The 23,330-nt window shown below is 48.0% G+C and overlaps 2 protein-coding genes across 6 annotated transcripts in view; both read left to right on the plus strand.

The window, feature by feature from the left end:
* The window catches only part of TSPOAP1 (TSPO associated protein 1), a 76,436-nt gene extending 74,421 nt beyond the window's left edge, over window positions 1-2,015 (plus strand). Inside the window, exon 31 of the mRNA XM_069791580.1 lies at window positions 1,913-2,015. Within this exon, the coding sequence (XP_069647681.1) occupies window positions 1,913-1,960 (48 nt within the window). The 3' untranslated portion in view covers window positions 1,961-2,015. The remainder of the gene's footprint in view (window positions 1-1,912) is intronic.
* On the plus strand, window positions 1,971-22,854 carry LOC104314380 (eosinophil peroxidase). Of its 5 annotated transcripts, XM_069791588.1 has the most exons (14): window positions 1,971-2,106; window positions 3,196-3,270; window positions 4,855-4,939; window positions 5,851-6,026; window positions 7,550-7,673; window positions 8,315-8,444; window positions 9,580-9,786; window positions 10,786-11,101; window positions 13,598-13,758; window positions 15,617-15,863; window positions 16,262-16,432; window positions 18,702-18,939; window positions 20,617-20,840; window positions 21,925-22,137. In XM_069791588.1, exons 2-14 carry the CDS (start codon window positions 3,198-3,200, stop codon window positions 21,945-21,947), a joined length of 2,175 nt encoding a protein of 724 aa, XP_069647689.1. In that variant the 5' UTR covers window positions 1,971-2,106; window positions 3,196-3,197; the 3' UTR covers window positions 21,948-22,137. The 5 variants fall into 5 exon arrangements, with proteins under 5 accessions (XP_069647689.1, XP_069647687.1, XP_069647686.1 ...); XM_069791586.1 differs by lacking the exon at window positions 1,971-2,106 and having other exon boundaries at window positions 2,476-3,270; XM_069791585.1 differs by lacking the exons at window positions 1,971-2,106; window positions 3,196-3,270 and having other exon boundaries at window positions 3,552-4,939.
* The last annotated feature ends 476 nt before the right edge of the window (window positions 22,855-23,330 follow it).

Consider the following 23,330-nt stretch of genomic DNA (forward strand, 5'->3'; position numbering starts at 1 on the left):
TAAAACTCCTGGGTTGAGCTAAGTACAGTTTAATAGAACAGAAAAGAAGAAACTAATAAGGATAATGATAACACTAATAAAGTGACAACAGTGGTAATAAAAGGATTGGAATCTACAAATGATGCGCAGGGCAATTGCTCACCACCCGCCAACTGACACCCAGCTAGTCCCTGAGCGGCGATTCCCCCCCACTCCCCAGTTCCTAAACTAGATGGGACGTCCCATGGTATGGAATACACTGTTGGCCAGTTTGGGTCAGGTGCCCTGGCTGTGTCCTGTGCCAACTTCTTGTGCCCCTCCAGCTTTCTCGCTGGCTGGGCATGAGAAGCTGAAAAATCCTTGACTTTAGACTAAACACTACTTAGCAACAACTGAAAACATCAGTGTTATCAACATTCTTCACATACTGAACTCAAAACACAGCACCGTACCTGCTACTAGGAAGACAGTTAACTCTATCCCAGCTGAAACCAAGACAAGCAGATGAAATGCAGATAATGGCTTTGGAAACCTGCCAGCTCTCCCTTTGCACAAGAGCAGTGCTGCGCTTGCCATTGTGCAAGCAGCTGGTGATGGTGGCAGCTCAGGCAGCTACTCTGCTTCTCTTTCAAACGTGCTGAGCTCATAGGATCACAGAAAGGTGTGGGGTGGGGGCACCTCCTGAACCTCTGGTCCCCTCCCTGCCCACAGCAGGGCTACCTCAAAGGCCAGGGGAGGTTGTTCAGGGTCTTGTTCAAGTGAGCGCTATCTTCAAGGATTCAGATCCCATCCCTTTTCTGGGCCATGTCCGTGCACTGCACTACTCTTATGGGTGTTTTTCTTACATCTAATGGGAATTTTCTTTGCAGCACCATGTGCCCATTGCCTCTTGTCCTTTCACTGTGCACTTTGGAAAAGACTGGCTCTATCTGCTCTATAGGCCTCCCATGAGATAGTTGAAGCCAACAGTGAGGCTCCCCTCTCAGCCTTCTCCCCTCCAGGCTGACCAAACCCAGCTTTCCCATATGTTCTGTGCTCTAGGTGGAGCCCCTCCAGTTTGTCAAAACCTGTCTTGGACTAGGGGTCTGCAAACAGGACCTGTGCTCCAGGTGCAGCCTCACCCGTGACTCACTGCAAGATCTGCAATTTGCTTTGCAGATTTTCTTTAAAGCACTGAAGGACCAAGACAGTGTGTCAAAAAGTACGGCTCCACCTGCAAGGACCCCAGCTTCAGGGACAGGGACACCTGCAGAGTCACTGCTAGAGGCACTGTACAACCACTGCGGTGCCTGGAGGGTCCCACACAGGGAAGAGTTCAGCTAATAGACGTTCATTTAACCTACCCTGGGGGAAGAATGGCAGAGACTTGGGTGCTCTCAGTCTGTGCTGCTAAACCAAGGAGTTTCTGTTACAGAAGGAAAAACACAATTGCAAGGTGCAATTAGTTAGGAGTGAGCTGAGGAACAGCGCTGGTGAGCAACTCCTTTGCTTCTCTGTACACCAGCTTGTTCAAGCACATCATTTGCCTGATCCAGCAGTATGCCACTACGCTGCCTCATCGGCTCAGCTGTAACACGGCAAGGATTTGGCCATCAGCTGGATTTGCACTGGGGCAGGGAGAGGGGCTGTGGCCAGGGGAAGAGGTGATACTTTGCCAGATCAGCTCCCAGTACAACAGTAGTTTGGGCAAGGGTGAGATCCTACTTGAGCTGCCCTGTGCTTAAGATCAGCAGCTGGAGATTGGTGAAGCCTGTTCATACCGTCATCCAGGTGCCTCCTCTTGCTGCTCCTGCCTATGCAGGGAAGTGCAGAAGGAGCAGCATTCATGGACCCTTCCAGACCACAACAGAGACACGGGGCAGGGTGGGTTTAGGGAGGTGGGATGGGGAGGGCTGAGCAAAGCAGACACCCTTCAGAGGTGGTGCCTCCGTAGGTGGATATGAAGACAGCTTTTTCAGCCTCTAAGAGCAGCAAAGGATGAAGAGCACCATGGGGGAAGGAACCCTGTCCCTGTAAGACATCTGCAGAAGGAGTGAAGACTCTCAAATCATGGCAAAGTGCTGCCTTGTGTCTTCCCCCCCCAAAAAACTGGGGAAGCTCTGCTTGAGTATCAGGCTGTGTCTTCAGGTGGGTGCAACAGGAACCTGCCTGCTAGGGAGCTGGGGTGGGAGGTGGGTGCTGCACTGCCTTGGCCTCATGCACCCGTGGGGGAGTTTCCAAGCCCTGTGGGTCAGCCCCACCGGGGCGCCCGCTGCAGATAACACCCTGCTGCAGATAACACCCTGCTGCAGATAAAAGCGCGGGCACAGAGGGGACCATGGTGAGGACAGCAGAAGATCGCAGGTGAGAGCCTGGCCCGTTGCATGCTTTTGCTTTCATGGAGCACTTGTTTCTGTACCATGGGTGGGGGATGGGGGTGGGGGGGGGCTGGGGCTGTGTTTGGAGCACCCAGCTGAGGTCTGCGTTTCCCACTGCTTGTGTGATGGCTTCCCCCACCTTGCTGCAGGGCAGGCAGAGGTACTCTGCCTGGCACCAAGCACAGCTGGAGCACAGCGAGGATGTGGCTTGACCACATTGCTGCTGCTGCCGGGGGCTCCTGCACAAGGAATGGGTTTAGCTCGGCATTTTAGGCTGGACTCTGAGCTACCTTTGCCGGAAGCTCTGTGGTGGGTGCTAAACAATGTGCAGTAGGCACAGACCACAGCTCTGGGCATATGCTGATAAAGCTGATTGCTTTGGAGCAGCCTTGGGAGGTAAGCGCATCAGCTTTGGGCAAAAACATCCCAAATGTCTACGTGTAGAGGACCTCCCATGCTGCCCTGGCTGATCCCTCTTCCCCTCCAGCTCTTCTAACCCCATGCACCAACACTCCCCGCATGTTCCGTGTTGCTGCCCAGGCTCCCTGGCAAACTGCCTGCCTGCAGCACTGGCAGTGTGTTCTACCCCCTGCTCCCTTTTGTGTTGCCTCCACAGTCCCAAAGCAGTGTGTTCCCACCAGTGCCTGAGGTCCCTGGGACAGGAGGCAGCTCCCTTTCCACGTGCCACTGCACGTACATCCCTGGCAGCACACTCGCTCTTGGGGAACGTTGCACTGGGAAGGGGACACCTTATGAGCTCCCTTAACACATGCCGTCAGCAGTGTGGGCACTGACCTTTCCAATGCACGGCGAGATCCACAGATTCTTGGTGTTCTTCACTTCTTGCCTTTCTTTGCAGGGATGAAGGCAGAAATCTTCCTGGGGCTGCTGGTGATCCTCAGCCTGTTCCAGGCATCTGTATCTTCTTCCTTTGGTATTGTCTTTTTCTTAGGTTTTGCAGATCAGGGTCTTTTCTGAGTAGGAAAGATAAAGTTAAGTCTAGAAGAGCCTGAATTATTCTATTGTAAGCAGCAAAGTCCTGAAGAGGTGTTGGAAGGAGCATAGTCAGTTTGTATCTACTGTGACAGCAATCCTGGCTGTTTCATGTTTTTATCAGTTAACATCCTGTCTGATTTCTTAAAATCATGTTAAAGGAGAGGTCAGTTCTGGGAACCGCTCCATCCCCATGGTACAATGGTCTCCCTCCCTGCCTCTCCTGGGAGAGTGCGGTTCAGCCCTGGGGGCTGCAGTGCCGGCAGTGGGCAGGTCGCTCACTCCCTTCATGCTATTTTTTGTGGAGGCTGAAAACTGAACTCCCCTCTTCTCGGGGGGGGTTCGTTCCTATTCTCAAAGTGAGGAATGAATTATTGTCTCTTTCTGAAGTGAACTTGCTTTGGCTGCTGCAGCATTTGGTGAATTGGAGCTACCGGGGCTGTGGAGTTTGGGGATGGGGCGGTCACTTGGTGCTCTTCCAGCCCGGAATCACTGCTCCAAAACATATAGAGACCTCTGCCTGTTAATTTGCAATGTAAAATCCTTCTGGAAAGCACATGCCTGACCTTTCATTTGTCTCAAATGGTGGTCCTGGCAATAATTTTTCTCACCAAGATTGTCGAAGAGGTGAACTCTGGGTTGATCAGGGAAGATATTTTAAAGAATCTGGGGAGAATTACGAGATCTTTATCTCCTTTGTGCTGATTTCTGAAGTTTTCTTCTTCCCTAGAAGCTGTAGAAAATGCTGTCACTCAGAGAAGCCCACCAGGGGCTGTCCCCTCCTGTTCTGTGACCCGCAGCCAGCAGATGATGAGGATGCGATTCACTTTTGGGAGCTCCCCCAAGCAGGAGGGGGAGCAGTGAGGGTGGCAGGAGGTTGCAGGATGGACTGGGGAAAGCAGTGGGGAAATTGGGCTGTGTACCCTTCTGCCTTGATGTATAGGGGGATATATATGAGCTTTGGCCAGTTGGTGCCGGGGGGAAGGACCCAAACTCACCATAGGTGTATTGGCAACGTGGCTATAACCAACCTAGGATAAAAAGGGGGGGGGGGTAAAGACAGTGATGAGAAAAAACCGCAGACTAGAGCTCTTAATGCTTGTCATGGCAGCCAGAGGTATCTGTGCAGGCTCTCTGAAGGCAACTATGGCTGGAGGTGTAGAAGTAAGATGAATCACATTAATTGGGGTTGCAAAATACCTTGAAGAAATAGCAAGTGCTGTCCTGTGAAACAGCAGGAGGGATGATGCCTACATCTCTCATGGTGGCTATTTGAAGCCTTCACTGATGGAGATACCCTTTTCATGCCCGGGATTGACTCTCTGAGACTCCCCTGAGGATTATATGTATATACAGATATCTCTGTCTAGAGAGCGAGCAGCAGCAATTACTTCCAGCACTGCTGTGCCGATATCCCCGGGAGCTGGAGGCATGAAGAGAATCCCTGTGCAGCACAGGGATGGTTCCAGGTGGGAGGCAGAGCTCTCACCTCTGCTCTTTCCTTTCCCTTACCGCTATCTGCCAGAGGAGCTGTCAGACGCATCCCTCCTGAGCAGTGTGGATGAAGCCAAGCAGCTGGTGGATGCAGCCTACAAGCACACACGCGACTGGTAAGAGTCGGGGCTGGGCTCAGCTCCCGGCATCCATGGCGTGCCCTGCCTGTGCTGCAGCACCACCAGCTTTTTCTCCTTTCTCCGGCAGAGCGGGCAAGGGTGCGAGATCCTCCGGGAGCACAGTGGGCTGTAATCCGGCATTTCGCCTGCCTTCGCCCTGTTTTTACACCACACCTCCAGTCTATGGGGTCACTAAGAGGTGTAACTCTGTCATCCTTCATGCGTGCCATTCCTCCCAGCTCAGTATTGCTTGGCTTTGTTTCATTCCTCAGGGATACTCCAAGGAGGACTGGAGGCAGCACAGGCTCCTCCTGATTTCTAGTGGTTCCCTCCTATGGAGGGAGCAAACCACTGCAGGCTGCAGTGAAGACGTGGGATCTGCCAGGAGACCCCAGCTTTTGCCACCATGGTTTGGGAGCGTACAGCTTCCTACCAGCCCATACATACCCTCCTTCAGTAGCCATCCTCTGAAACCCCTTGCCGGCTTAGGGACCCCACCATCTGAGAGGAGGCTCCAGCAGCATTAAGACAGGGTGACTTGGAGACGTTTGAGACCTCTGGATGGAGACTGGCACCCATACACATTGATAAGCTGCGTAACAGCTGAGTGATGTTTGGTTCCCTCAAGGATGTAAAGACCTAAGATTTGTCTTCTGGCAGGTGGAGCTGGGCAATTTAAGATATTCCCTTCCTGCAACTCACTCTGCTCCTCTGCCGAGGGTGGCAGGAGCAGCCCTGGTCTCTTCCAGCTACCGTGCAGGGAGGGAGATGGCTCTGGCTTTGTTTGCAATTCGGACTAGTAACACACCAGGAGAGCTGGGGTGCCCGACGCTCCGGTGGATAACCTGCAGGACTCTTGGCTTTGCCCCATTTCAGTCCTGCAGATTTTGTTTTATTCTTCCTTGCAGCATAAAGGAGCACCTGCAGAACGATGCATTGGCCCCAGTAAAGCTTCTGGGATATTTCAAACAGCCAGTGGCAGGGACTCGGGCTGCTGTTCGGGCTGCAGATTACATGGAAACCACACTGACCCTCCTCAAAGAGAAGCTGCAATGGGCTGTGAGGGGGGACTTCAATGTCACAGGTAGGGATCTCACTTTGCTGGGAGGAAGGCAGAGGAGGAGGATATGGGGCTTGGTCACTGGGCTTTGTGGGGCTTGGGAGGAGGGAATGAAAGGGTGTTATGATAGGCCATGACTCAAATCCCTCCCACATGACTGCAGTGAGGAAAACCTGAGTTATTTTTCCATCTTAAAAAATTATTTGGGGGTTTATTGGTTAATGAAAGTGCTTTGTGCACTTCCCCGGTTCTTTCTGCAATATAGTGGTTAATGTACCAATGGGTCAAAGCTTGTAAGACTTTGCTAGATAATATTCTTTTGCTTGAGTAGGGAATGAGCAAACACAGAGGATGCGACTCACAGTAGCTCAACCCCACAGCAAGCAGTTTTTCTGCCAGATTTCAGCAAGCAATAGCCAAAGTCACTGCCAGCTTGTTCTGCATCGGGAACAGGATGCTGTGAGAAAGGCACAGAGAATGAGAACACAGCAATGTGAAGGGACATTTCAGCATGTGTCTTGAAGGAGCAATGTCCTCCATGAGGTGGCAGTCCTGGCCTCCCGGCAAGACCGGTTTGCTGGGAGCAGGAGGCAAATTAGGGGCAGTAAGAGAAACAGCTCAGAAAGGCACGGGGAGGGCTCCTGCCACATAAAGATGAACTCATGGGGATCCCCAGCATTATAGCAAAGCACTGGCAGGCCAAGACATCCGTCATGGGGTGTTCCAGCATTGCTCCAGCATGGGGTGAGAGGGAAGAGGGAGGCAGGGCTGGCTGTGCTCGTCTCCAGCCCTCCATCCAGGAGTGATGCTCCAGCACTGCTCCAGAGACTTGCCAGACCACACAGGTGCCACCTCTCATCCGCCTGCCCAAGAGGCAGCAGTGGCTTCTTAAACCATGCTGTGACCCAAACTGTTGGTGGCAGCCGTGACTAGGAAACCTCCAAGGGACTCAGGATGGACGTGGTATGCTAGCAGCAATAGCCAAGAAGGCTTTGCTGGTTGAACTTATCTCCCGTGCATGGGGAAAGCTGCACACTGGAAATGCAAAGCCAGCATCCCCTTGTGCTGCCCAGCCACCTGATGGTTTCCTCTCCAGGCAGCTCTGAACGGTGGTGATACACACTGGTGGCTGCTTCACAGGGGGGAAAAATCTTGTAACACACCACTAGGATGACTGTAGCTGTTAGCAATTTATGGTGGAGATAAAAAGGGAAGGGGGAGGAAGGAAAAAGTATTGCTAATGCTAGAAAATCATTCCGCTGCTGCACAGGCCTAACATGTAATTATAAATAAGATTTGACCACAGCTTTGTTGGCTTTAATGCTTTCCAAACCAGAAAAAGCAATCTGCTGCTCTAGAGAGCAACCTCAGCAGATCTTTGAGCAGGAAGACCTTAAATGACAGCTCCTTGTCCTCTTCCAGATGGTACTGTGATAAGAAACCATTTCAAAGGTACAAGGAAAACTTTTTCCTGAGCCTGGGAGGCACTACAAATCCAGCAGGGCCAGTATGTTCCTGTATGTTTGTTCTCTGTTGTTACCTGGCAGACTTGCTGACGCCGGCTCAGCTGGAGATGATTTTCAAGGCAAGTGGTTGTGACCAGCAGGATAAGAAAATAAATTGTGGCACTTCTTCCTGCTACCGAACGATCACTGGCGAGTGCAACAACAGGTGAGGGGGCTGTGTCAGCAGAAGGATGGATGGACGAGTCCTTCTTCAGCAGATCTAGACCCACGTCCCCAAGGATGATCCATGTAGGATGACTTCTTTAGGGTTTTACAGCCCGCAGTGTTGTTTCCTAGATGTGTGGAGCTTTTAATTACAGTATTGCTTCGAGGGTTCTTGGTACTGTACATGAACTAGCTCTTGGATCAACATGCAAATAGCTCTGTGTTGGGGACTGACTCTCCAGCCCAGGGTCTCTGTCATCAAGCTGCGTCTTTCTGTGAAATGAAGGTGCATAAGTCTCTGCCCCTTTTCTCTGACACTAAGCTTTCACCTTTGTTTTCCACCCATGGTCTGAGGTCCAGGGTCCTTCCTCAGGCTGGATGACACAAGGAGTCACCAGCAACCTGAGTTCTTGCCCGATAGAAGCTGAGGCTTGGTGTGTATTATTATTATTGTTGTTATTATTAAACCTGAGGCTTATTGATAGCACCAAACCCATAGGGCTGCGGCAGCTCCCTAACCATTGTATATCGCCGTGTTGTCCCATTCCAAGGTTCCTGTCTCTCTCCACATCCATGAGCTCTTGGCCCTGCCATGATCCTAATGACACTAACAGTTTGTTGTTCTTCCATTCACTCTGACAGGAGAAACCCATCACTAGGAGCTTCAAACAGAGCCCTGGTCAGATGGTTGCCAGCAGAATATGAGGATGGCGTGTCAGTCCCCCACGGGTGGACAGAAGGAAAGCGTTTCTCTGGATTCCCCTTTCCACTGGTAATGTTTGCAACAGTCATCTGAAAATGCAGTATCAGGGCTTAGGGATTGCCAGTCCTTGGGTAGATCACAGGCATCAAAGTGCATGTCCACCAACTGGCATGGTGGTGATCATGAGGAGGAAGTTAAATTCACCAGCTTCAGGTTGATCACCGGAGAATCTCCACGGTGGTCTAACAGAAATGCTTTCTAACTCCCATGCTTTCAGGAACAGCAACGGAAAATTAATCTGATTACTGCAGAAGTGCAGCATAAAGAAAGAATTACACAATGTTTTCTTTTAAATTAAGTGCATTTAAGCCAAAGTAATTTACTCACCTTTCTTGATTTGATTTGATTTGTGGAAGCCGGTTGTCTCCTGAAAAGCAATATGCCAGAGGATAAAATGAACAAGTGAATCCCCAGAATAAAAAATATCCAGCTAGAAATTCTGTGTGTAGGTCCATGGGTGGGGTGATCTGTGGGGGTGCATGTGGCTCTCATGGTGCCTGGACAGGAGCAAGGACACTGTGATGTGGTTTCTGGTCACTTGGGCTTGGTGCAACAACAGCACTAATGAGGAGCTCTGTGATTTTCTGGTTGTGTACCTTATGCTCATGCTTTCATTGTACTTCCTAACCCTGCTTTACAGCACAGTGTCAGGGCTTGAGCAGAGTTTTGACCACTTTTTTTGTAGTAATACATGAAGGAAGAACTGGTGGCGGAATTGTGATAGATGGGGAAGGGATGGGAAGGGATGAGAAGGGAAGAGGGCTTTGGGAGTGTGTCCTGCTAGAAGGAGTTTACTGAGATAACTTTCAGAAATTTCCAAAACCTATTTTTTTTCCACACTTCTATTTCAAAGTGGTATTTTAAAATCTTTTGCCTCCCTTTCCCAGGCTATTCAGTATGGCTCTTGCTTAGCTGCTTCCATATGTCCATCAAGGGATACTCTTGGTCTAGAGGCTCAGAAACCTGGCTAGAGCCAGAATAATGCAGTGCTCAGGGGGCACTCAGTAATGCCTTCCAACTCAGACAGAGATTTTGTTTTTTTCTGTGAAGTCTACGGAACACCTTGTGAATTTTTGCTCATGACCCTACGAACTGATGCACCCATGCATACAAGTCACACATGTTCTGCCTTCATCCCCTGCAGGTTCGAAAAGTGTCAAACGAGATTGTCCGCTTCCCCCCCGAGCAGCTCAGGATGGACCAGCAGAGATCACTCATGTTCATGCAGTGGGGCCAGTTTATTGACCATGACCTGGATTTCAGTCCAGACACCCCAGCCAGAGTCACCTTCAGTGGCAAGGTGGACTGTGACACCAGCTGTGCCAAGCAGCCCCCCTGCTTTCCCATCAAGGTACAGCCAGCCTTCTTCTTGCAGAAAAGAGAGGGAGAGGGTATCTACCTTCCAACCAGGAGATGTTGGTGGCTGTCTCAGTCCTTGGCCATGGAGGGACATCCTCCCAGAGCAGGCCAAGGGGTCAGACTGCTCTCTGTAAGGTGACGGTGCTGGGTCCCAGGGGCTGTCCCCAGACGTCAGGCACAGTCACAGCTTGTCTTTCCCCCATTTCCAACCATTTACCCATCTCCCTCAATGATATGGCTTTGCTTTGGAGGTATGGTGCAAAGGCAACATGGGTGAAGCCTGGATTATAGTAAATGTGTCAAAGACAGGAGATGATGGCTGTCAATACCACAGCAAATCCATACCCATTTGATGGTTAAATGCTCAGTAGTGCAGGGGGCTAGGAAGTGATGAGCATCTCTCAATAGTGGCTAAGGCATTAGCACGATAGTCACATTGCAGTCTCCACTCCAGTAAATGCTTAATTATTACATGTCCGTCCTGCTCTCCTGCCTTTGAAGATGTACTGCAGCTCTGGCTCTCCCATCTACCTGTATATCTTTTCAAGGAAAACTGCAAAGGGATGGAGCATCACTGAGTATTTGCCCAACATGCATTTGAGAATGCAGGCAGGGTCACAAGTTCTGGATGACGACAGTCCACAATGTAGATATGGACACTAGACTCCAACATGAGATAGGAACACCTGAGCTTTAAAGATTCAATCTAACATGTATATATCAGGGAAAAAAGTTTAGGTATCCATAAGACTGTATGGAAATTTAGATATCTCCAGGCTTTTATGCATATTTGGGACTTGGACTCCTAAAATGGCGTCTCTGCTGTCAATCTGACCCTTTATATCTGGGATTTATGACTGATCTCCACACTATCTAGCATGGGGACTGTCTTTGAAATGGCTCCTGCCTGGCATTTCTTATGGCTGTAGTATCACAGTGCAGTTTCTGCACCCCTGAACTAGTGATGAATTAATCTTCTATCTTTCTGCAGATCCCACCCAATGACCCACGAATTAAAAACACGAGAGATTGCCTTCCTTTCTTCCGCTCAGCTCCTGCTTGTACCAGCGGCAGAGCAATTCGAGATCAGATCAACGCGCTCACCTCCTTTCTTGATGGCAGCATGGTGTACGGCAGTGAAGTGCCTTTGGCCAACAAACTGAGGGATCAAACCAACCAGCTGGGCTTGCTGGCTGTTAACCAGAATTTCACTGATAAGGGGAAGGCATATATGCCCTTTAACAACATGCAGAAGAGCCCCTGTCTTACAGTCAGCAGAGGAGCTAAAATCCCTTGCTTTCTTGCAGGTAAGTTGGGTGCTGGCACCCCTAACCCTGAAATCCGGAGCAAACAATTCCACCAGCTCTAGTTCATTTTTTTTAATTGTTTGTTTTTCTTATTTAAGTAAAAAATGGAGCATAGAAAAACATCATGAAAGACTGAAACAGGCTGTGCTAGGTAGGAGAAAGGTCTTCACCATCTCCAAGTCTTCTTTGTGACTATATGCCTGGGGTGAAGCTGCCCCATCTGTTCTCAGCAGCTCTGGTGTAGGGCCCAGAGAGCACATGGGGCTGCTGGAGGTGACCTGGGAACCAGTGCCATGATGGAGCCAAGCAAATGCAGCAATAGCAGACTGGCCAGAAGGCAATGGCTTGTCCATACTTGCCATTTGGAGGCTGTCTCTATTGCATCAGGATAGGTACAAGTGTGTTGGTGCTGGGCTGGGTCACCTTCATGAAACATTTGCCCATGCTGCTGCACATGAGTGCATCTGCTGCACTGTGAGAGGAGCTTAGATCCCAGCTGGACTGAGAATGAGGCTAGCCACAGACCAAGGTGACCTTTTAAGATGTGTCCCCACCACTGAGAAGGCTGGGGGTGCACTGGCAGCACACCGGCCAGGACATCAGCATAGGCGTTCGGTCCACTAAGACAGCCTCCTGCTCCATTTATCCTTATTCATGCTTTTGGTATCCTCTTGACCACTTCTTCAACCCAAAATACCTCCTTTTGTCCTGGGCACAGCCTCCCAAAGCCACACCTCCCCTCCAGCCAAAACACTGCACAGCCACTGCAACCTTCTTATCTGCTGCCATTTGCTGTCTTCTCCTGTCCCCAGCACACAGAGACAAAATAACTGACCTGGAGCCCTGAGCATTGGTCCCTTCTCCCTGGCCCTTGCTGGTGAGGACCAAGGTGTCGCCACAAGCCTGCAGCACCCCAGAGAGGGATGTTTCTGATACGCCTTGTGAATTAGTGTCTCACTCGCTGGTTCTTGCCTTTTGGCGACTAAGACCTCCTGGCTAACTCTGCTGGCTCTGACCACAATAGGCTGCTCATGGCACTGCCAGAGAAAGCTTGAGGGCACAACAGATCTCATCAGCTGTGGAGCTGATTTCTATCCCTTGGCCCCCTACATATCTGGCCCAAACTCCTCCGGACAACATCCCCATGGTCCTTGGATACCATCAGGACCTGGTGGTGGGACTGGTGTGAGAGCTCTGCTTGGTGTCATCCTCCAGTGCCCTCCTTTTAAGCGCTTGGTGTTTTATGTTTCCTTCAGCCTCTTATACCTCTCCATCTGTCCCATCTCTTGTTCCCTGTCTTTAGCTTCTTCCCCAGTTCCATGCAGGTCTCTCCCTGGTGAGGACCATGCAGGACCTGTGGCCAAAGGCAGATGCCCAGTGAGAAGCAGAACGGGCAGGCGTATTGGATGCTTCCCAGGGTGGGCTCTCAGCCCCCAGGACTCCACAGCTAGGGGCTGCTGGAGCAGTTGCTGTTCCATAGCTGGGTACATAGCCATCAATGAATTTATAGTGAGCATTTCAGGCTGGCTCGGAAGCTCCTTTGAAAATTCAGCGTCTTATTTGTGACTTTTCCGGTCCCTGAGAACTGGGGAAATTTTATGTGTGCAGTTGCCTAATAGGGTTCAGTGATTTCCTACTGGAGCTCTGTTGGAAGCCCTGGGGGGATGCCTTCTGCTTGAGGAAACCTCACAGTGCTTCTTTTGTTCCTTCTTCCGCAGTCTTTTACAGACAGCCTTTGACAGTAAATGAAAAGGGCTCTGTGCTGAATGCAAGAGCAAATCCCTCTATTTACTATGGGACTAGGGGACTAAATACGACATAGTTACTTTTCTCTGAGTGCCTCTTTATACTCTCATCACCTGCTTGCTCTTGGGCTTCCTGCACTAGATGTTTGAAGAAGGATTTAATATTTCATTGTGATGCTCTTTGTAATTTATTCCTTCAAGTTGTGACTCATTTTGCTTTTACTTTTACCCACCAGAGAGCTTGATTGTGACTGTCATCTTGCTTTGGCCGTAGTTTCAACTGGTTTGAAGGATGCCTTCTGACTTTCAGAGCTCCCTTGGCCATCCTGACTTCCCTCTGCCCATTTTCATTTCTTCACTTGAGCTGTGAGAATGTCTTTCTTATATGGGAGTCTGGAGAACACCTACTTGTATTTAGCTTCTTAAGTTAATGCTCCTAGCCCTTATTTAAAAAAAACCAACTTCCCCATCTCTCTGTGATGCTAAGTGCAACCATGGTGGCATCTTGGCTGTTGCTGCCAAGCAGAAATTTGGCTTTTCACTGGTGCTCTCCAAGCCTCGGGACCCAAACCCTGGTTTCCTTCTCCTCTGTGTGTTTCTTACCCATCTTCTTCACAATGCAGATATTGAGACATGTAATAATTTCTCTGTGCATGCTTCCCAATGTGACTTTCGCCTCCTTCCAGTGGGAAGCAGCCAAGCACACGCGGGTCACTGGCAATACAAGTCTGCTCACTTGTGATACTCCTAGGTGATTCTCGAGCAAACGAGATGCTGGAGCTGGCATGCATGCACACACTCTTTTTGCGGGAGCACAACCGCCTGGCTAGAGAGCTGAAGAGACTAAATCCCCACTGGAATGGAGAAAAGCTCTACCAGGAGGCACGAAAGATCCTGGGTGCCATGATCCAGGTACCAGCTACAATGTCGTATGTCCTGGGTCTGCTGCCTTGTCTTGCAGTCTCACAGAATTGACGTGATGGGCTGTGTCAGTGTGGGGTGTCCAAAGGGTGCAGTATTCTGGGGTGCAAGTGACCAAATTCTTTCCACCAGTCCCTTTTGTCCAAAGCAAAATCACATGGTGATACCTGAAATAACAAGCACAGAGGGGGCCCCCTGAATCTTTGATGTCCCTCTACTGTTTAATTTCCAAATTGCTTGATGGGTTTTTAACTGCACATTTTTGTTTGAGAAACATGGGGACAGAAAAGTCAGAGGAAAAGTTTTTCTAACCAGTGTTTGGTACACGATAAAAATGGTACTGGAGATTTGGATTAAAATTCCTCTGGGTTGTGAGTCTCCTCCTCTCAAGAAGCCCCGTGTGCTGCAACAGTGGGTGCAACCAGCCATGGCATTCCTCTGTCCTTTCTGCTTTGGGGCAAAGAGCCCCTCAGGACTGTGCTGCACCACAGACTTCACCCTGAATGAGATCCTATGGTCACAGAAATATTTCTGTGCTTGGAAGGGACCTCTCAAGGTCTCCTGTCAAGCCTACAGTTTGGAGTAGAACCAGCTTCAAAGCCAGATGAGGTTTCACAGCCAACAGAAAAGTCCGGCTCCTATGAGAGAAAAAGACATGGAGTTTCCAAAGGCAGTGCTTAGTCGTACCTAATTGGAAACCTGTCTTCTTAGTTGGCTCAACAAACAAACAAAAAGCAGGAATATCAAAAGGTTTAAGTTTTAAAAACTGTCAATTTAAATATTATAGTATGGTTGAATAAACATGTTGGGTAAGCCCATGTGGAGAGACTCAAACAATTGTACTAAAAGCATTGTCTCCATCATCATGTTTAGATCAATGGTTTGATCTTCTTGCAATTTTCAGACAATTAAGGCATTTTCACCTACTGACACAGAATTTGATTTTTTAAATTATATTGCGCAGCCTCTTCAATATCTCAAGGAGACATAAGACCAGGGTTGCAAATCTCTACTATGGGAGGACTAACACAGCTGCCTGTGGGTATTGATATAATCTGTGCCAACACTGTTGAGTTTTTCTTCATCATCTGAAGCATTTAGGGTGGGAGGGAGGAAGAAATGCAGTTCTACCTGGCTGATGGGAACGGCCTCTACCTATAGGACAAGGAGGGAATATCTGGGAGGATTTGGCAGACTTTCATCTTGCTCTGACCTGCCAGCATGTTGAGGCAGGGAGGAGCATGTCTGGGGACACCTGAGTGCCAAGTCCTCAGCACCAAAGGGCAGAAGATCCCAGTGCACAGGCAGAGAATGAGCGTGGGTCAGGCACGAGCAGTGTCTGTGCTTCCTGATGTTTCTGGAGCAGTTAGGTCCACTTTGCATTTTCATGCAAATCACTGCATGTTCATGCACATCTCATTACTGCTAGAGAGTGTAGAGATCCCACCATGCACAGCTGGAGAAACTAGGAGCCCAGGCAATGGCCTGCAGTGCCTGGTTCTATGCCTGGAGCTGCACCACCTGTGGCATGGTACAGTGGCCAGGTGCAGAAGAGGCTTTGAACCAAGCTACAGAGCCAAAGAAACAGAAATGTCACTTGACAGTGCCAGAAAGGATCCTCACCAGACTGCCAGAGCAGCTTGGTGAAGGTTTGATGAGGTGAAAGAACGGTTGGCCCTGGGGAGTCTCTCTGCTTCACATCTGTGCTAGCAAAATCTCCTACATAAATCCCATCAAAGAAGTCCAGTGTGACAGCTCCTTTAGTTTGAGACACGAACAATAACTTTGCCCAAAGAAACTGATGGCCAAGTGATTAATGATAGACACTTTCCTTGTTTCTCCCTGGTAGATTATAACCTACAGGGACTACCTGCCTCTTCTGTTGGGAACCAGTTTCCGGAGACTGATTCCTCGCTACCGGGGCTACAATGAGTCTGTGGATCCTCGAATATCCAATGTCTTCACCCTGGCTTTTCGTTTTGCTCATGCTTCAGTTCCCCCAACTGTTGACCGCTTAGATCAAAATTACAAGTCCATAGGTCCCAAAATTCAACTCAGAAATGCCTTCTTTGCTGTCTGGAGGATTGTTAAAGAAGGTAAAGCCTTTCTTGCATCTCTGCAGTGTAAGTTTATTTCATTTGGCCTTTTCTGCCCTCTCTGGATGAGCTCCTGCTTCAGCCAAACTTAAAAGCAGTTTGCATTAAATGTATTAAATGACCTTTACTACCAGACAGAATTTTTCCCAACATAGCTGTTCTTTGCAGTCAAATGCAGCCCATCTTATTATGAAGCATGCAATTTGATTGCTTAATTGCTGTACACTCCAAGAATGTTATTCGAAGTATTTTCTTTTTAATTCTTTAAGTGCAGGAAAATTGATTCTCTTGTAGTAGAAGCTTATAATTAAATATAAGCTGCGTTCAGCTCTCCCGAGCCTCTTATGCACACACTTGCCACCCTGCACTGCTCACAAGTCCCTGTGTAACTGTTGCAGGTGGTATTGACCCCTTTCTCCGGAGCCTGATGGCTAATCAGGCCAAGCTGATGACACAGCAGCAAATGCTTGTGGATGAGCTCCGGGATCGGATGTTTGAGCATGTCGAAAGGATTGGGTTTGATTTAGCTGCACTTAACATGCAGCGTAGCAGAGATCATGGCCTCCCAGGTAAGTTGGCTGTGGGAGCAGAGCTTCCAAAGAAAAACAAGTGGAAATCAGGCACTCTTGTGATTGAACATTGAGAAGCATCTCCAGCCCATGTTTGGCTGAAATTACCCTTTCCCAAACCGTTTCATCATTTCTGTACAACCATAGATAAATAGGTAGGAGGTTGAGCAATGATGTCAGAGCCTGGCTGGAGCTGGAGGAGACACATGGCACACGGCTAGAAGAACATGGGGCATTGCACAGAGCAGAGTCAAGTGCTCAGTAACTGACTTACTTGTATTGTTGTTCAAATGAGAGAATTGGGAAAGTAGTTCAGCAACAAGTTTGCAGGAATTAGGGCCAGAAGTCCCCCGTGGCTTCTCTCCAAGCATCTATAGTGGTCCAGCCCAGCCACACATGACTGGAAAGGCAGATTGCAATGTGTGAGGAAAATCTCACCATAATTCTATAAAGACTGCGTCCCAGAAAAAAAAAAAAGCATGTCAGAACCACTTTCAGGGCTCTGCAAGATGCAAAAAAACAGTGTAATGGCATTGCAAGATGGTCTTGAGAAATAGACTGTTGATAGGACTTTACAACTGGCTCATGGATGTGTTGTTGCCTAACAGTGTTATAAGGATGATGTAGTGCCTGGAGCTGCTGTGTCAGTGACGTCCTGGGAGATGCAACAGGGCTCACTTTGAAACTGTGATGAAAAGCATGCCGGATTCACAGGTTTTAAGCCCAGACAGAGGCTTTGCAATATATCCAGGTGCATGGTCAGGTCACAGGATTGCTCTGCCTTTGCTGCAACAGAAGGTTGCCATTTTTCCATGCTTTATTTAGGAACACTATTGTGCAGAACCTGATCTGAACCACAAATCCTGAATTTATAGCTTTGACTGCTGATCTGCTGCAGTGGAACTGACATGTATTTCTAGTATGAATTTGTGTTTAGCTCCTAGCCTTTGGGTCTCAGCCCACCCCTGAGTGCTACTGTACTCCTTGATATTAGACAACCTGTGAAGGTGATGACAGTATAGCAAGATTGAAAAAGCTTCCTAATTCTTTTTCTGATAAAGCAAATTCTCAGTCTCCTTGGATTGTTTGATAGTGGTGTCATCCAGGCACCATATACTGTATCTTTTTTCTCTGAATTCTCCCCAGTTTTCAGACATCCTGCTCACAGCAGAGATGTATGTTGCTGCAGCATCATCTCATCTCTGCACCTAACAGTTCACTAAGTTGGCAGGTAGGAGAACACATTAGTGCCCCATAGACTTTTCCTCTACTTAAGTGGTCATTTGATAAGACAGTGAGTTGCAAATTGCCCTTTGCTGGGTACATGCCTTCTCCACCAAGATGCAGAATTATGCACCAGTTGTGGTTCAGTGGATTTTCAGCTGTTTGCAGTACAGAAAAATTAGTCCAGCTGGCCAAGTCCGGTGGCCCTCTCACACCTGAAGTAACTTGGGCTATGTAGAGCTTTCTTCGCAGTGTGGGATGGCTTGTCCCTGTGGCTAGACAGGGACACAAGTGAGACCAGCTGTGGGGAGGTACCTGGGCACTATCCTGTTGTACAGAAAGAGGTAGCATCAACATCTTGTCCAGATTCACTTTCAATGAAGGCAACATCAACGAGTTTTGTGAGGACCTGTCTCCTGTGGCTCTGTCTGAAGGTATCTGAGACTGTATGGTCTCTGAGCTCCCAGTGTTCCTGGGTCACAGTGAAGATGAGGCAGCCATTAGGCATGCCTAGACCCTTCATCTGACCACCCAGAGCACAAGGTTAGGAGCAGTCCCAGCACATGCAGGATCAGGTACGTGAACACAGGTCTCCTTTGCAATTTGAAATGCGCTGGGATTGCTCCTCTGAGTTTCTGCTGCAGCTTCAGCAGGCTGTTGGTCTCCTGTAGTTCCTTGGTCACATCACCAGGAGGTTGTTTGAGACACACCATGGCTCTGGAGCCTGTGCACAGGCACCTGCATTGCCACTGAGTGGAACAGCAAAATGGTACTGGAAGGTGGTGGAGCAGCTCCCACTAGCAGAGATCACCTGCAAAGACATGGCTTGTCCACAAACAGCATTGACATGCCAGGCAGGATGAACTGGCTCTGGAGGAGTGGAAAATTGATGGCATTAGCAGAAATATAGAAAAATTGAGAAAAATATTTTAAACATATTGGGGCCCTACCTGTGCCCCAGTTCTGGGAAAGAGAGGAAAAAAATCTTTCCAGGAGAGGGAAACACACTACTGATCTGTCTGCTCTGATACCCAACTACTTGCAGGCTATAACTCCTGGAGACAATTCTGTGGGCTCTCACAACCTTCCGGATTGAAGACACTTGCTCGAGTGTTGAGGAATCGTGGTTTGGCAAAGAAGTTCATAGAGCTGTATGGGACACCAAAGAATATTGATATTTGGATTGGGGCACTTGCAGAGCCCTTTGTGAATGGAGGCAGAGTTGGGCCTCTCATGGCTTGCCTTATTGGCACCCAGTTCAGGAACATTCGTGATGGGGACAGGTAAGAGAGGAGCTGGGTATTCAAACGTCAAAGGACAGAGGGAGAATGGAGTTTATGCGGATTTCTTTATGCAGATTTGGAAACTGTTCAAGTTGTTTGTTGCTTTTTTTTCATTACTCCACCAAATGTTTCTTTCCCTTTCTGGTGATGTTCTTATTCCCTGCCTAGATGATGGTTGAGATCCTAGGTTAAGATCACTTCCCAGCCAAGTGTTTTCACTCTCAGCCTGTTCGCTGCCAATCACTACTTGTGCAAATTGGATTGCCCTTCTCTGTGCTGATGGTTCACACCCCATGTGAATGGTTGAGCTCTTTTCCTCCTTCAGATAAGTGGTTTCAAGGAGTCCCATGTTACCATGTGTTCAAACAGCTGCTCACTCCAGCAAAGGGAAACATCTAAATACCTTAACAAGAAAAACAGGTACAGCTCTAAAGGTGGGAAAACGAGGATCTAGATGGGTTGACTTCACCAATTAGAAAAAAAGCTGTCAGGTTTAATCAGCCTAAATGGCTTGCACTGACAGTAGATGCTCAGCATCCATTGATGTGGTGGCTCATGCTTTCGGTAGTTTTGAAAATTTGCCTGCAGACCAAGGGATGTTGCTGAAGGACTAACACACTTTCAGACTCTGTAGGGAATAAAAGAGATGAATTGTTCTCTCTTGGTTAAGTCCCAGCTCAGCCCAAGCTCCTTCCCTGGCACTAGCAGCATCCCTGTCCCCTCTCTGTGGGACTGCTCCTTCTGGGCTGCTGTGCCCTGCAAATGTCAAACATCTGTCCACCTTCCATCTCCTGAGTTTGCAATACACAGCTTCCTTCCATCTCCTGAGTTTGCAATACACAGCTTTGCACTGTTGCAGTGTCTTATACACTTCTCAGGGGTCTTAGAGATGATTTTTCACTATTTCTCCTTTCCACCCTGGTTCTGAGTTGGAACCCTGTGGTCTGACATGTAGCAGTGTTTGATCTTCACTTGCACCAGGAATATGGGTGGGTTGGGGTTTGCTTGCCAGTCAAAATCATTCAAGCCATGTTGTGCTCTCAACATACCTAAAGTCCTCCTTCTTCTTGAAGTTGCTTAGGGACATCAGCTGCAAAAGTGAGTTATATACCCCATTTTAAGCTGCATTTCTGAAGCAATGTCCCTGTACTTGCTAGCAATATTGCCTGAAAAATGGGATCATGAGCAGTGTTTCTGGGAAACTTCTCTGGCCAGAAAGACTTACTATGAGCTCAAAACCCAGTATTGGGAGCTTAAAGGCAAACAGTCTACTGCACATCTAGAAATCCTATTCTTATGGTAGGATACAAGAACCCTTTTTTTTTAAGGAGAGTAATTATAGGGCTGGTTCCAGCATGGCAATCATGTGGATATAACCAGTCTGTGTACAGTATGTGCAGAGTTTTCTGTTTGAAAGAGGGTGCCTTTGCCTCATTTGAGGGAACACAGCGCAAGGCTTTAATTCAATTGCATCTTTATTATATGTCCATGTCAGAAAAGCAAGTTAAATTATCCAGCTGGTAAGTCAGGGCTCTTGATTTAAATAACAGAAATTTAAATTTGTTCTTGGCAAAAGAAATGTGTTATTGGTGTTAATGGGAAATAATGTTGCAGGGGTCTTGAATGTGAAGAAGGCAGAAGGCAAAAATCTGTTGTGCTGTCTTCTTTCTCCTGCAGGTTTTGGTGGGAGAGCAGAGGGGTTTTCACTCCTCGGCAGCGCTCTTCACTGGACAAAATCTCCTTGTCACGAATAATATGTGACAACACCCACATCTCTAAAGTACCAAGACATATCTTCCAGGCTAACAGATACCCTTGTGGCTTTGTGAGCTGCAGCCAGATCCCAAAGCTGGACCTCAGAGCCTGGAAGTCGAAGAAGACTGAGGAAGTTACAGAGCAAGGTATAAGGTTCAAACAGCAGATAGTTCCTGCCTGTGAACATGTGAGATAACCAGACCCTGAGGCTCTAAAGCAGAGCTGCCTAACCCAGGTCTGAACATATGTGCCAGGTACATATCTAGCACACATTTAGATACTCCATTTCTTCAGGCCCACTGTGAGTAGCTCCTCCAGCACACAGATTTTCCAGCATCAGGATTGCAAGATCAAGCTAAGTGCACTGCTCTGGGATTTTTCTGATTAACAGACTTTCCAGTTTAGCTCTTCACTGTTGATGCCCGTGCTTTTCTACAAGGGAGGTGAAGCCTGGATTGGGGAGGCTGGTCTTTCTGTCTAGGTGCTTGGTCTGTCTTTTGCACAGCTCTGAGCAGGCTGTCAGCACATCCTGGTCAGGCCAAAAGTGGCTCTGCACTTGGATAGAGATTCCCACTTTATGGAAGAGATTGTGGTGTTTGATGTCTCTAGGAAAGTTTTTGCCTATATTTATAGTATTTCCCTCAGCTGCCTTCAGGATTTGTAAAATTCTTGAGGTTTAATGCTTTCTTCCTAAACGCTCTCTGAAATCCCTGAGAAGTAGATGTAGGAAAGAATGGCTCTCCCCTGGGAAAGGTAGGCTGCTTCAGTGCCTTAGGGCCATGCCTTTTCGTAACAAAGCATCGCATTTCCTTTGCTCTGACAGTCAGGCCCTGCCATGCTGTCATGATGATATCCAGGCTGTGAGAAGCAGCAAACCTCTGTAGCTAACGGCAATCAATAAAGAGCTCAGACAACTCCATCTGCAGTCAACTCCCACTTTCTGTGAGGATGGTTCATTATATTCTCTGCAGGGCTGTGGGATTATCAGCTTGAAAGTATGGCAGGGCACAACCATAAATGCCATCTTCAAGGTGCCAGAAAAAGTGAGACCTGTAGGATCCTGTAGTCAAGGAGGGATCCCCAGAGGTCTTTAGAGCAATCAGGACTAATACCAAAGTTATCGATCCCTCTGTTCCAGGTTAACCTGGGGAAATAAATCACACAAGATAACAGGGAGCTGTGGTATGTCCTTTTCTCTTTTGTTAACACATTGCTTTTTATGTCCTGTAGAAGAAGCATCTGGTGACTTTTAATGCTGAACATTGAGGATTCCCCAGAAGTCCAGATTTGGGAAGCTGCTGAGGTGGATTATTATTTTTTACTGTGTTTATGCTTTTACTGCCTGAAATGTTTGGACATGGTTGCTGTCATTTGCTCAATTTAGTTTGCATGAAGCCTTTTCTGTGAGATGGAGTCCAGCAATAAAAGAACTTCATGAAAAGAGGTCCCATATCTGTGCAAATCACTCAATATCACAAAGCAAAGCAAAATGAGTTATCCAGACGCTGACTCCCAATCAAACCAGCTGCTGGCTTCGGCATTTTCACGTACTCTGTGTTTCAGTAAGCTTTACTGTCAAAAACATGTTTTGGACCCTCCTTTCAAAGTTTCCAACCTACATAGAAAGAGATTGGGGCACTGGAATGACTGCTTATTCTTGCTCTCCTTTTTTTTGTTGTTGTTTAAAAAAAGCACGTCCTTCAGTTTCCAGAGAAAATCTACTGATTTCACGGTACCTTTGAGTGAAGCAGAAATACCTGTCATGCACCCCAAATAGACTTGTTTAAAATGCCCTGTTTCAGGTTTTGCTTGAATATGGAATGAAGAAATTGTGCACATGGAAGAAAGCTGTTTTCTCATTGTTTTTTGCCCTTAGTCCAGAATGCCTGAGGTATCATCTAGTGTGACAGAAATCTGTGACAAGTTATTCCTGCAGCCTGCCATGAGCCAGAGTGACTTACCCCTGGGCCGTGAAGCTGATGGGATGTGTCCTGGCAAAGATAAGAACAGTCTTAATGTACAAGAAAGTAAAAGCTAATCTAGTTTTACTCCAATGTTGTCCCCTCAATATCTTTTCTTGAAAGGGATCAAAACCGCTTTCTCCTTCCTCTGTAGTCTGCTATGTTACTGTTATCGATCAATAAATTGCAATTTTGAGGTGAGGCCAAAATGTTCCTGTACTTCGTAAAAGGTGGAGTACCCACAGGTGAGTGGAGGATGGTAGTAGGTTTTGTATGGGAATATTGGACAAAGTCAATTCAAGAACCTGTGTGTTTCTAATGAAAGAAGTTATTTCTTGCCGAAGTCTCTGATCAGTGCTCCTGTGTCACGTGACACTATGAAACATTCCTCAGGGAAAGGGCCACAGCAGGACGTAGTTCCAACAAATGCTTGACAATAATCTCCTCCTCATCACCCCCAAAGTGGCAAGAATCTCTGTGAGATCCTTGGAGAAAAAGAAGGGGCATAGATACCGACTTCTGCCAGCACTTGGCCAGGGTAGAGGGGCAATGCTGGTGCTGCGTAACACCCTGGGTGTATAGGCCGATAAACATAAGCCTGGACACGTTATGGAGGCAGAAAGCATGCAAACATGCCCTACAGTGGGTTGAAGCCCACTGTTTCTTGGGTAAGTT

The sequence above is a fragment of the Haliaeetus albicilla genome, chromosome 9, assembly GCF_947461875.1.
Source record: "Haliaeetus albicilla chromosome 9, bHalAlb1.1, whole genome shotgun sequence".
Classification (NCBI taxonomy): domain Eukaryota; kingdom Metazoa; phylum Chordata; class Aves; order Accipitriformes; family Accipitridae; genus Haliaeetus; species Haliaeetus albicilla.

Coding starts and splice junctions, on each gene's coding strand:
- LOC104314380 (XM_069791585.1), top strand. CDS start 4,674: ATGTATATACAGATATCTCTGTCTAGAGAGCGAGCAGCAGCAATTACT. Junction 8,445..9,579: donor CTGGATTCCCCTTTCCACTG/GTAATGTTTGCA, acceptor CATCCCCTGCAG/GTTCGAAAAGTGTCAAACGA. Junction 11,102..13,597: donor AATCCCTTGCTTTCTTGCAG/GTAAGTTGGGTG, acceptor TGATACTCCTAG/GTGATTCTCGAGCAAACGAG.